This window comes from Ambystoma mexicanum, chromosome 7p (genome assembly GCF_040938575.1).
Source record: "Ambystoma mexicanum isolate Mex_15411 chromosome 7p, UKY_AmexF1_1, whole genome shotgun sequence".
NCBI classification, from domain to species: domain Eukaryota; kingdom Metazoa; phylum Chordata; class Amphibia; order Caudata; family Ambystomatidae; genus Ambystoma; species Ambystoma mexicanum.
The window spans coordinates 323724469-323738199 of record NC_090939.1 but is presented as its reverse complement, the minus strand read 5'-3'; the positions used below and the strand labels follow the sequence as shown (position 1 = coordinate 323738199).

The window sequence follows — 13731 nt, the reverse complement described above, 5'->3', positions numbered from 1 at the left end:
CTTGCTGTAGCTAAATGTTCATTTCTTGCTTGTATCAGCAGAAAGAAAATGATGGCCGAGTGTAGGTAAATGATTTAATTTTGTGATTACGTAGGAGATATTTTAGTAAAATGTATACTGCAATCCCTTCGGTCATGTTATCGATTGAGGGTTTTTCTTAGTTGTGGGGGAATATGGGATGTGGGTAGTATTTATTAAAATGTGTTTTGATGTCCTTTTTCACAAACTGGTTCATTAGCGTTAATATGGGTCTTATTATTGTATGGATTGTTAATTGCTGTTGCACTGAAGTTGCTATCTATGACTGTACTAAAAATTGAAATCCAATACCTATCTTTGATTTTAACTCTTTTTTTGAACATTTTAAACTATTATTTTTTTTTACTGTAACCTTTATGGCTGTTTATTGCCAAATTAAAGTACCAAACTGAAAACTCACCCTGCCTTGCATGGCCCACTGGGTATGCTCATTGTGAACTAAAATGACAAAGGAAAACAAGTTTCCTGTTGACAGTTAAAGCAAGCTTGGGAGATCTTTTTCTGGGCTGGCTTGGCTCATTAATAATGGGCGACGGGCAGGTCGGGGCACTGTCACAAATTGAGGAGCTGCCATAAATATTGAGGCAATATGCCCCTGAGATGGCGTGCTGACCCTCTAGGTAATGGCACGTGCCCAGCGAGTCCCTTAACGAGGTGGTGCCATTACCAAAAGAGCCATCCCATCACCGTGGGGCATATCGCTATTAGCACCGGTTTAGTTCTCTACACAGGTGCTAATGGTGTCTTATTTTAAAAGAAAATACACGTACCTTGCTTGTGCGTTCGGACACCGGCAGTGCTGGTGTTCGTGATGTCCGTTTGTCATGTTGATTACTGTGACGTTATCAACATGAAAAACAGACTTTGCAGATGACCGCACTGAGCACTTGCGGGCTGCACAGCAAGGTAAATGTCTTATTATTATTATTTTTTTGTTCAAAAAAATAAAAATACATTAACACGCGTGTCGGGAACTATGCGGGTGCTAAGGTTGAAGGGCTAGCGGGGAAGGGGGAGAAGTACCCAACAACAATGAAAATGCTTGGAACGCAGGCTTTCCTTGGGGAATACAGTGCATGCTGTGAGCATTCTCATTGGTTGACGACACCTCCCAGGGTGCTAATGTAGGATGTTTACATTAATAATGCCTGCCCTCAATTTTTGTAATTTGGCAAGTGCATGTAAAGTTCTTACAGGTTTATTTCTGTCGAACATCTCTTATCGATGAACTTTATTTTTCACAGATCTTTTTTTTCCTTTCAAAAATAGGAAACAATGGTCAGATTCAGCTTTGGCAGTTCTTGCTTGAGCTTCTCACTGATAAGGATGCTCGGGATTGCATTTCGTGGGTCGGAGATGAGGGGGAGTTTAAGTTAAATCAGCCGGAGCTGGTTGCACAGAAATGGGGGCAGCGTAAAAACAAACCAACAATGAATTATGAGAAGCTCAGTCGTGCTTTAAGGTAACTGTTTTTTAATTTGCCACCTTTTTTCCTCTTTCAAGAATTTCTCTCAACTGATTGTGGTTTCCTGCATGCTTTGATGTTCTCAGGATTGTGAATGCATATTTTTTGCGCTGCTATCGAGAATAGAAATTCTGCACTATGGTTGCATCAAAAGTACATGACTCATTTGGATTTCTTTTTTGTATGTGCCATCAATAGCCACGATGCAGGGAGAATCGTGTAGACAGAGATGTTTGACAATACGAAGTTGCGTTTAACCATTGGTGATTGTGGTTTAATTTGACCAAGACATCTGGTGAGGACCCCTGGAGTTCTATTTTGAGGGTCACTTTAAAGGAGCCCTGACTAGAAGCCTCTCCTTTTTGTTTCTAGGGGGAAAGCGCTGCAGTGGGGGGAGTGGCAGTAGGGTAAAATAACTAAATCATGTAGTGAAGAAGCAGGGAGCAATAGAACGTGTGTTGGCACAGTGTTTCATTTAAGAGCAGAAGAGGTAGGACCACATCACCTTTCAATGGAGAAGAGTGCACAGCTACCGGCCTGGGGCTTAAACTGATTTGTTTAGGTAAATGACTGATTTGAATGCTATGAAAATACATAGTGGCCAGTTTTGCACCACAGGACAGCTGCACTGATGTTTGTAGGGTCAGGTACATTTGGATGTGGGAAGGTAAATGTTGGGGATAATTTTAATTTCTGTACCAATTCCATTTAACCTTAGAGACTCCCAGCTCTTTTGCTGGACTCATCGCTTTTAAAATGTTATTCCTGAGTGAGTGGGACCTTTTTTTCACTCACTGATGTATTTTCCGGACTATGATTTTCTTTGTTCCTAACTGTTTTATGGCGTCTGGTAAACTCCATAGGCATCTGCTTTTACATTATGACACACATCACCTTTTTGTGCAGTGCCACCGAGAAGTCAGTTTGACTTTAATGTTTAACTACATTTTCTTGGGTGAACTACTGTTCCCAAGAATAGTAAGATGACCCTGGTCTTAGCTTTACTTTATGGGTCCAGCACACACCAACCTTTGTGGAGTGCTGGGGGGGCTTACATATTGACTCATTTAACCAATTCCTCATGTAATTTTTTGTTACACTAACTCACTTGAATGGATGGTGGCAGTGGTTTATTTTGTACTACCTAGTGACAAGTATCTGCAGGCAGATACCTCATCTGCAGTGCTGCACCCAAGGGTAACTAGTTAATCAAAATGGCCCCCGTCTTCTTTTTTTCACCATTTCTTAGTTTCTTCTGTGCTTTTACTCTGTTTGCATCATGTTTGAGTCCTTTGTGAGTGTTGCCTTTAGCGGGATTCAGCCCAGAAGCACGCCCAGGCTCCATTGTGTTTGGAAAGGCAGGAAGTGAGGGAGGGTCTCGAAACCTCCCTGTCCTTTGTCTCTAGGTGTGCCTGAGTGAAACCAGTACAAATTGTCCACCTGGCTGTCCCGCAGGACAGCCACCTTGCTGTGATTGACAGCCTAGGGCTGTGAATGAATGGGAACTTGCATAAAAAGCAAGGTTTTTGGGACTAAGAGGAGAGTCTACCACTGAAGGACAACATCCAGAGCAGAAGACGAGAGAAGACGCCAGCAGCACGCTCCTGGAGACACTAGCAGCACGCTCCTGGACAGCAAAGTACCTGGTGAAGCTGTGCAGACAGTTTTCGAATCGACGGGGGAAGACTGCTAAAGGAAGACTTCCTCCCTTAGGCTGGTGGGACCAACTAGCCTCGAGACCAACTCTATTTTGGCGCAACCCCCAACTTGCTGTGACTTTGCAAGGCTGCAGAAGCCCAATACCCGGGGTACCTCGACCACCTGTGAGTGCATTGTCCTCTTAGGTGCGAATCCAGCCAGATCTTCGTGGGCATCCAGACCCTACAGAAGCAGTAATTCCACATCCAGAGCCCCCTCACCGGAGTCCAGGACCGAGGGATCAAGGGAATCTTAACCAGAGATTTTCATTCTTTGTTGCTCAGAAAAAGGTGCCAAACCCACAAAGAGCCACTGAATCAATGGAAATCCATTGCTGCTGAGTCCCTCTCTCGAGTGCTGCCGCAGGAGCCCACCAGACGTCCTCCCTTTCGTCACCACGACCAAGGACCAGGAACAATGGTCTACTGCATTTCATCCTGAAGGCATCCAGCTGGAGCAACTTCTTCATTTCAAAGGTACTGTGGGGTTTGGGGTAAATTATCCTTTTGCCATTTGGGGTGCTTCCTATCTTCGGGAGTGCGATTTAACCCTACTCTAAGTTGACCTCAACTTACCTGCACTGGCCTTACAACTTGTGCTTTCTAAAGGTGACTGCTCTTGAGTTGCTGTGATTTCTCTTTTGAACACTGACTATTTAAGAAAGTTTCTTAGAAGAAGAGCATCAGAACTTTGACTTTGCTCATTGACTTTGGCTGTCCTGGCTCCCTAAAGGCCTCCTTCTGAACCTATTGGCTTTGGCAGTGCTTGTTCCCTTACAGGTTTTAAACATTGAACCCTTTAATGCTGGGATAATAGACTGCCTGCATACCTTTGAGGGAATCTTACTGTTCTTATAACCGATCAGTCTGTCTGATCCTAACCCTAACCTTTCCTTCCTTTAAGTTACTCAATACTGCAAAGGTGATACTATACAAATGCTATACTGACCTCAAATGACATCACCTCCAGGTGCTGAAACATGTGTAACGTATGAATGAATTACTCACCTGCTTTGTTGTTCACGTTTTTAATTGAATCCTAACTTGGGTTTAATGTTACAGCTAATTACTGCTTTTTAAAGAATGCTTTAAATATCTTTGTGTATAAATACACATTCGAGGGGATTGGGTCCTCCGACGTATTCCATATCTGACATGTAATCACCACAGCTGTGCTGCTTCGGAAACTTTTTTCTGCGTCCTGCGTCGATGACGTCGATGCGCCGTCGTCGAGGGCCACGTCCGACGTCATCCGATGTGATAAGTAGGACGCACGACGCCCGTAGCCTCAGTTACGTTTTTTTACGCGAACGTGTTGCTTCGTGTTTCTCGGTTCACGCCTCGACTCTTTTGAGTTCTGTTCTTCTACGGTTCTTCGAACCTGTTCGTTTTGTGGATATCCTTCGTGTGAAGATGTCTTCTACTTTGTCTTCGGCCCCGCGTCCGGGTTTCAAGAAGTGCGGGGAGTGTGGGTCCAAGATGTCGGTGACGGACTCGCACGACGCCTGCCTCTGGTGCCTCGGGGAGGCCCACGACACGGATGACTGTGTCGACTGCCAGTCGCTCACGTCCAAAGCCTTACGCGAACGTAAGAAGAAGCTGTCGGTAGGTCGGGTGTCCAAATCCAGGAAGTCGAAGTCTGCGGGGCTTTCGACGGATGATTCGAGGGGTGACTCTCCGCGTCATCGTCGGAAGTCTCGTGGGTCTCCTCGGAAGCATTCTCGGAAGCGCCGACACCGGTCGTCTTCCAGGTCCTCTTCGGAGGACTCTGCCCGGCACGTCGCTTACCCCAGCAGCCGTGCGACGCCGGAGGAATGGGCTTCCTTCGGGAAGAAAATGCTGGCGATTCTTGAATCACAGGGTTCTGCGCCGTCCGCGCCCCCGAGTGGGGTCGGTCGTGTGAGGTCGAGAGACACCGCTCGCAAGAGTGGTCGGCACGAGTCACGGGAGAGGTCCCGTTCGGACAAGGGGGCTCGTTCTCGACGTACCCGTTCCAGGTCCCGGTCCTCGACGCGTTCGAGACCGTGTGCACCTGTGTGGTCTTCGAGGAAGACATCGATGTCTGAGGCGTCGAGGGCGTCGACAGGCTTTCTCGAGGCTCCGGCTCCGAGGAAGTCGTCGAAGCCGTCGACGCTCATATCGTCGAGGGACACGCTCGGGGCTCTGGCCTCGAGGGCTGTGTCGACGCCGCCAATGCTGGAGGCGCTGCATCTGACGTCGACGCCGATTTCCTCGACGTCGACGCCGATTTCCTCGACGCCGATCCTCTCGGCGCCGCTGCCGGTTCTCTCGACGCCGGCGCCGATTCGCTCGACGCCATCGACGCCTTTCGCGACGGAGGTACCCCGTGGCACGGGTGGACCCCCTAGGAAGGCTCTGGTTAAGAGCAAGCACTCTCGGGTGCCTTCTTTTTGCCACCTGGACTATATTTCAGAGGCGGATGAGGATTCTGATGGCCTGGTTCCTAGTCGGGTTCCAGATGACATTGTCTCGGGCCATAGTCAGTTTGATGATTTGAGACAGTCCCTGCATGATGCCAGTGGACTGGACACCTCTCCGGAGGTGGAGTTTTGTAGGCCTGAGCCTGGCTCTCATGCCGACTCCTCGTACTGGCGCCTTATGGCCAGGGTTTCTGAGTACTTGGGTTGGTCTGCTCCCCCAGGGGAGTTTGTGCAGGATGATCTGACAGACATCCTTGATGTTGGTCCCCCAACTGATCCGGTACTGCCGTTCCATATGGCTTTACAGAGAAGGGTGGCGGCGGCTTGGACTGCTCTGGAGAGTCTCCCGGCGGTGGGCAGATCCTTGTCGCGAAAATACCGTCCAGCCAGTAGCGACCCCTGCTACTTGACCAGGCACCCCACTCCGGAGAGTTTGGTGGTGCAGGCGGCCCCGGCGAAGCAGGCGTCGTACCCTACCATCCCTCCTGATAGGGACGACAAACGTTTTGATGGCTGGGCGAAGAAAGTGTTTTCTTCTGGTGGTATGGCGCTTCAGGCGGCCAACTCCATTTGTGCCTTGTCTCGTTTCACACACACTCTGTGGAACTGTGTTGCGTTAGCGGCTGAACATATTCCCGAAGGGGACGAACGGGATGGTTTCCTTGCTATGGTCCAGGATGGTAAGGATGCCATGTGTGAGTCCGTTCAGTCGGGTTTGGACTTAGCTGAATGCGTCAGTAGGTCCATGGTGGCAAGCACCGTGATACGCAGGTTTGCGTGGTTGCGGAAGTCGGGATGTGCTCCTGATGTGCAGTCTCGGCTCCTCAACATGCCCTTTGACGGTGAACACCTTTTTGGCAGCAAGGCTGACGAGAGCCTTGAGAGGTTGCAGACCTCGAAAGCTGCAGCTAAGTCGTTGGGCGCTGCAGTTCGCCAACCTCTGCCTTTTCGTCCTAGGGGACAGCAGTGGAGGGGTGGTTCCTTTCGCTATTACTCGTCCTTCAGTAAAGCGAGAGGAGATGGCAGTCAAAGAGGCCAACGCAGGGGTACCAGAGGTGGACGACAGGGTACCCGTGGTGCCAAGGCCGCTCGGGCAGTTGCCTCTTTGCCCTAAGGTAACGCTGCGGCCGCTCCCTCTCAGTCATGAGGCCATGTCCCATGGTTCGCCGGTTGGGGGAAGGCTGGCGCAGCATCTTGTAGAGTGGCGTGCCATTACTTCAGATGTGTGGGTTCTGGAGATCATAGCCCACGGCTACTGTCTTCCCTTTCGGCACAGGGCTCGCGACAATCCACCGGGGAACCTCTCTTTGCAGAGTCCGGATCCGCTCCTTGCGCAGGAAATTCAAGCCCTGCTGGAGAAAGGCGCCATAGAACTGGTGCCTGTAGCGGAGAGGAACAAGGGATGGTATTCCCCTTATTTTTTGATTTCGAAGAAAGACGGGGGATTGAGACCCATCATGGACTTGCGCGGTTTGAACAAACTCCTCAGGAAGGACAAGTTCAAGATGGTTACTCTCTCTCAAGTCCTCCAGGCCCTTCAGCTTCAGGACTGGCTGGTGTCACTCGACCTCAAGGATGCTTACTCCCATGTGCCGATCCATCCCAAGCACAAGAAGTACCTGAGGTTCGCGGTTGGCGACTCGCACTTTCAGTTTCGGGTCCTGCCGTTCGGATTGACCTCCGCCCCGAGGGTTTTCACCAAGCTCATGGTGGTGGTGGCAGCGCATCTCAGGCAAGGGGGGATTCACGTCTACCCCTACCTGGACGATTGGTTGATCAGGGGGTGCTCTCCCGAGCAAGTCCTGGATCATCTGTCCGTCACCTGCCACTCCCTTCACAGGCTGGGCTTCTCCCTCAATTTCAAGAAGTCCCATTTGACGCCAACACAGCGGCTCCAGTACATCTGAGCAGTGCTCGACACTTCCCTGGGGCAGTGTTTTCCTCCCCAGGTGAAGGCTCTTCACATTCAGCAGATGCTGCACAAGTTTCAGCATGCCCAGACGCTCCCAGCGTTCGAGTTCTTGAGGTTGCTCGGCCTCATGGCATCCTGCATTCTTCTGGAGCCAGAGGCTCGCTTGCGGATGAGATCTTTGCAGTGGGCGCTCAAGACGCAATGGTCGCAGTCCTCCGGCAGGATGTCGGACCCGGTTCAAGTGCCGCCTTCGGTCGCCCGGGACCTTCTGTGGTGGGCCGTCGAAGGCAACTTGATGAAGGGGGCTCCATTTTGGCTTCCCTGGCCGCAGGTGACGATCGTGACGGATGCATCCCTCACGGGTTGGGGAGCTCATGCCAACGGGCTGACTGTCAGCGGTCGTTGGTCTCCGTCGGAGTCCAGACTCCATATCAATCTGTTGGAGCTGAGGGCCGTCAGGCTTGCCCTGAAGGCTTTTCTGCCGACTGTGCGAGGAAAGAGTGTCCTGATCCTGACGGACAACACAGTGGCCATGCACTACCTCAACAAAAAGGGGGGAGGGGGGGGGGCAGGGTCACTTCCTCTGCGCAGGGAGGCGATGCTGCTCGAGTTCTGGGCAATCCAGCAGGAAGTTTCGATCTCGGCCGTTCATCTGGCCGGAGACGAAAACGTGACGGCGGACGCTCTGAGCAGGCAGAGCACGATCTCTCACGAGTGGGAGTTGGCTCAGGAGATTCTCCTGGAGATCTTCGCCCTTTGGGGGACCCCTTAAGTGGATCTCTTCGCCTCCAGTGTCAACCGGAAGTGCGAAAGGTTTTGCTCGTGGGAATTTCCTCCGAAAGGAGCCCTAGGAGACGCGTTCGTGGTGGAGTGGTCATTCCCGCTGCTGTACGCATTTCCTCCAGTCCCCGTCGTCCCGCAAGTGCTGCGGAGGTTACGGAAGTTCGGTTCCCGGATGATCCTCATTGCTCCGGCGTGGGCTCGGAGGACGTGGTACCCGGACCTTCTCGACTTGTCCATCTGCCCTCTGCGTCGTCTTCCCTACCGAGACAATCTGCTCTCATGGGAGGGGGGTCAGGTTCTCCATCCAGAGGTCAGATCCCTCAACCTTCACGCTTGGCTTCTGAAAGGTTGAGGTATAGGGATTGGGACCTCCCTGAAGACGTGATGGAGGTGTTGCTTTCGGCCCGAAGGCCAGCAACAAAGACTCTGTACCGTTGCCGTTGGCGTAAGTTCTCCGACTGGTGCAGAGTTATGACTGTGGATCCTTTTGCATGTGACATCCCCATGGTTCTGTCCTTTTTACTTTCTTTGGCCCACAGGGGCTTGCAAGTGGGTACCATTAAAGGTTACCTGGCGGCGCTGTCCGTCTTTAAGCGCTCGTCTGAAGAGTGTTCTTACTTTAAAATCCCTTTGATTTCACAGTTTCTGAAAGGGCTCACTAATGTATTCCCTCCGTCCCCTTTCCTGGTGCCCGGTTGGGATTTGACCCTTGTTCTTAAGTTTCTTATGGGTGCTCCGTTTGAGCCTTTACATTCTTGCCCTTTGAGGCTGTTAACTCTGAAACCTGTGTTTTTAGTTGCGGTTACTTCCGCTCGCAGAGTGAGTGAGTTACAGGCACTTTCAGTTAAGCCACCCTTCACTGTATTTCACAAGGACAGGGTTGTCCTTAGAGTTCGTCCTTCTTTTCTTCCGAAGGTAGTGACGGAATTTCATTTGGCCCAGAAGGTTGTTCTTCCGGCATTCTATCCTCCTCCGCATCCTGGTAAGGAAGAGGAGAGGCTCCATAGGCTTGATCCTAGGAGAGCTTTACGCTTTTATGTTTCACGCATGTCCCGGGTCAGAGTGGACGATCAACTCTTTATTGGTTACGCTGGAAAGCGTTTGGGGCAAGCTGTGACGAAACAGACTTGTCTCGCTGGATTATTTTGTCCATCTCGGAGTGCTACCGCTTGGCGGGTAAGGACCCACCGGCTGGCTTGCGGGCCCATTCTACCAGGGGTATGGCTGCGTCTACTGCCCTGCAGAGCGGTGTTCCTATTCGCAACATCTGTGATGCAGCCACCTGGGCTTCAGTACATACATTTGTAAGTCACTATTCCCTCGATTCCATCCGAGCACAGGATCTGGCCTTTGGCAAGGCCGTCCTTTGCTCTGCTATTTGATTGGGTATTCTAAATCTTGATTCTAAATTCTTTCCCTCCTCCTTGCTCTGGTACTGCTTTGGGAGTCTGTCATAGATATGGAATACGTCGGAGGACCCAATCCCCTCGAAGAACAAGTTACTTTCTTACCTGGTAACGTTCTTTCGATGGGATGGTCCGACGACGTATTCCATATCGCTCCCGCCCTGCCTTCCCCGCTGCAGAATTTCTTTTGCGATTGCAGCTTACGTTCCGCAAGGCTTTGTGTCTGACTGGCAGTTGACTGGTGTCACACGTTCTGGGGGAAAAAACTACAACTGAGGCTACGGGCGTTCATTTATTATATAACGGTGTGTATGTGTTTACTTGGATACCTGTATTTACTGATTTCATTGTACAGCTCTACAGCTCACATTATCCCTATTATGATCAGCCTGGCTGCTCAGTCACACTACCAACTTGTGTACTACAGGCCTATATTAAAAGGTGGGTTACCTAATACCAGGAGAAGTCTTGTGTAGTCCCACACCAGTTGGACTGCACTAATTCTTACCTAACAGTAAACCGGCTGCAAGTAGCAAAGTTGAGGATTTCTTTAGTATGCAGCTAAAAATAGTGGAGAAACAGGTTGATGCAATAGTACAGCTTACACCTTTAATCAGTGTCTTGGCAGTATGGCACGTAAAGTGGCCTTGGTATTATGGTTGTTAACAGAGGGTAGAGATGATGGTCAAAGTGATCGATTCTGTAGTGCTACAAATGACGTATAGAATGCTTTTTAGTGCAGTGGAAAAGGGGAAGTAGATCCTCTTTTATGTTGGTAGCATTGGGAAGATAGTGGTCCTTCTGTGTTAGAATGGCAAGGCGGCTGTTCTAGGTTCAAACGGTAAATGAAGGACATGAGAAACAGCACGTTTGTTTTGATACCAGGAATGATGGTGCTCGTTGATTTTTTTTATTTTCTTAATGGCCTCTCATTGTGCTTTTAATATGCACTTATTTGTGTTTTCCAGGTATTACTATGATGGGGACATGATCTGCAAAGTACAAGGGAAGAGGTTTGTGTACAAATTTGTCTGCGATTTGAAAACTCTAATTGGCTACAGCGCAGCAGAGTTGAACCGTTTAGTGTCACAGTGCGAACAGAAGAAAATGGCAAAGCTGCAAATTCATGGCATGGGACAACAGGTCACAGCAGTAGCACTCGCTACAGCATCTCTTCAAAATGAAAATGACCACTAAAGCCTAGAACCTTCAGCGGTGGTGTATAGCATTTTGGTGTGACTGGAACGATCCTTGCTCATGCCTATTGGAATTGGGAACATCTTTTATTTCTAGACTGTACAGGAAGAACTTGATTTTCTACAACAAATTCAATCTCCTAATGGGTCTTTTTACCTTTGCATCGTATATATTTCAGTGCATTCATACACAGAAAAAGGAATCGTCAAAGCCTTGTTCAACACGGAGACTGTAAACTGGAATGTAAATCGGAATTTTGGAGTGACAATGAATTTCACTATTTTATCCAGACCTACCCAAGAAAGATTTAGAATTATGGTATATCCTAATATTACAGCGTTTCTACCGGAAGTGCAGTTGTTTTTGTGTTTATTAGTTTCACGTTTGCTTTTGTTTTTTTACTTTCTGGTTTGCATGGTCAGCAAGTACATCCAGATGCTTTCTTGAAAAAACATGAAACGTTCACAGTTAGCGCTCACTGACCTCTGATCTGCAAAATACAGCGTGGGAAATCTACTAACGATTCTTCTAATTCACAGCACTGTCTTCATCAGGTGTGGAAAGTTACCCTAATTGGGTAGTTCAGCAAACACTCGGCAATGAAAAAGGTTTTAAATCACCGTACTTGGGTGGTATGGAGAGAGAGGCTGCTACTGGTGCTTCTTCTGTGTACAAGGAGCTGTTCTTGGGAGGGAACCTGCAGTGCACGCCCAGAGAATGTTTCAGCAGTCTATTTAACTTGATTGAGTTCTGTGGCTACTGGTTTTGTGAGAAATAATTTGTTTCCTTTTTTTTTTTTTATCCAGCAGTCATTTTCACAAATATTCAGATGAGAAATGAGATTTACACCTTGATCAACACCGTGTCTTGGAACCTAGATGCAAACAAAGAGCAGATTTTTTTTGTGTATCGTTCATAAAACTCAATTTTTAAATTGGAACTTGTTGTAAAATTACATGTAAAGGTTACATGTTTTATTTAATATGTAATTTATGTACATAAATCAGGCCAAAGAAGCAACACCATCTATATAAACAATGTTTCAGAAAAGATTAAGGAGATGTCCCTATGCTTGAAGCTCAAAATCCTGAACTATTATTGCGATCTGAACAGGAAAAAGCAATATTTAAAAACATCGAGCAAATGCCTCAATTCCTCAAAGGATTGCACAGTATGATTATATACTTGATTTACCATATTTCCTGAGCAGCTCATGTATGTTAATTGAGCGCCATTCAGTTTCAATTTAAAAAAAACGAATGGGAACTTTTTAACTCCATGATTTACTAATGGGACTCTGTAGCCTATAAAGCCCTTCTGCACGTTGCTCGGTTTCATAAAATTTAAATTAGAAAGCATCTCATAAACGTAACACTAACTTTTGAAAGTATTGTGAAACTGAGAAATGTGAAGAACATTCGGTGGTGTTCTATAGAAAATCTGAATACCGCACAAACGACCTAAGACTAATGGTGAAGTCAGCCTGGCCTGCCTTCGTATGCTGCCAGTTTTCACAAAGTGTGATGAAAACACAAATATTCTGCCGTGATTGCTTGAGCTGAAATAGAGCGTGTCAGGTAAGGGGAGAAAAGTGCTTTTGCATCCAGAAATGGAAAATAAACCGCTTGAAATGTGCATGTTGGTGGGACTTCTCTAAAGATGAGCGCAACATACCATCACAGAAGTGTTCCAGACTATCCATATGAAGACTGTTTTTTTGAGTGAATTCAAATCCATAAATGTGCATACATGCAGCATATTCGTTTTTGTTTTCCTTTACTGTATATTGTTTGAGTATTTTGACGAAGTATAAAATACTCAAACTAATTTTAGTTTTGTCCTATGGAACAAGGCATGTTAAGTACTTAGTCTATCTTTCCCACAAGTGAAGTAAAATTATTGTTTAAAAACTAGACTTAACTTTCTAACCTTTCATGTGAAATATGGTTAATGCCACTTTAATTGTTGGGGTTCTAAAGGTTTAGAGCACTGATAAAAGTTGGTATGGTAAGTTAGAAAGATGGGACTTGTAAGTTTTTTCTTAAATATGCTGCCTTCCAAAGAAAGTAAATAGGAATTCCATCTGTCAAATGTCAGCACTGGGTACATTTTCAGCTTTCCGAACAGGTTTTGTCACAGCCAGAAAAAATATATTTCAATGCAATAAAATATGTATTCTATTATATGTTCCATTGTTATTGTTCACCTGTTTCTTGCAGTAAATGATTTGCTATAATGGGGAGACAGTTAAACATTTGTTAAAATCAATAACCAATATTTTAAAATAAGCCCACAGGTATTTAATTGATGTCGTGGTTTAGTGAATAGTTAGTTTTTATTCGCAGTAGTAAATATTTTAGTAAGAAATGACCAATCCACGTTGGATGAAGTCATTTTAATCTGGCTCACTTCCTTTCCCAGGTCTTGTGATCCAGCAGCATTGGAATTATTGCAAAATCACATCATAGTCCAAGGAACACACCAGCCTGGAATGGGCATCCTGAACACTTGAGCAGTAAACCTTTTTTCGCCTTTCCCGGTCAGGGATTTATTTTCAACTATTTGTGCTTCTATTGCAAAGGCTATAAAAGCTGACAATCACAGGCACTATCTTAGTTTCTTTTAATTTGTTTTTCTGTTGAGTGTTTCATTTCTCTGTGGAAAATTTAAAATGTATTTAAGGCAGTGGCACCCCAAGTCGAAAGTGAACTCTAAACATATTTTAAACTAAATACTTTGGGTCGTGGGAAAATGAAAGTAACGTATGCCGCACCAACTGAGCTATTTGAGC

The 13731-nt window shown here is 47.1% G+C and overlaps 1 protein-coding gene across 3 annotated transcripts in view; it reads left to right on the top strand.

The window, feature by feature from the left end:
• GABPA (GA binding protein transcription factor subunit alpha) overlaps positions 1 to 13125 on the top strand; it is a 560071-nt gene extending 546946 nt beyond the window's left edge. For all 3 annotated transcript variants that reach the window (XM_069636386.1, XM_069636385.1, XM_069636387.1), the window contains 2 exons: positions 1309 to 1501; positions 10712 to 13125. In XM_069636386.1, the coding sequence (XP_069492487.1) occupies positions 1309 to 1501; positions 10712 to 10940 (422 nt within the window). In that variant the 3' untranslated portion in view covers positions 10941 to 13125. The remainder of the gene's footprint in view (positions 1 to 1308; positions 1502 to 10711) is intronic.
• The last annotated feature ends 606 nt before the right edge of the window (positions 13126 to 13731 follow it).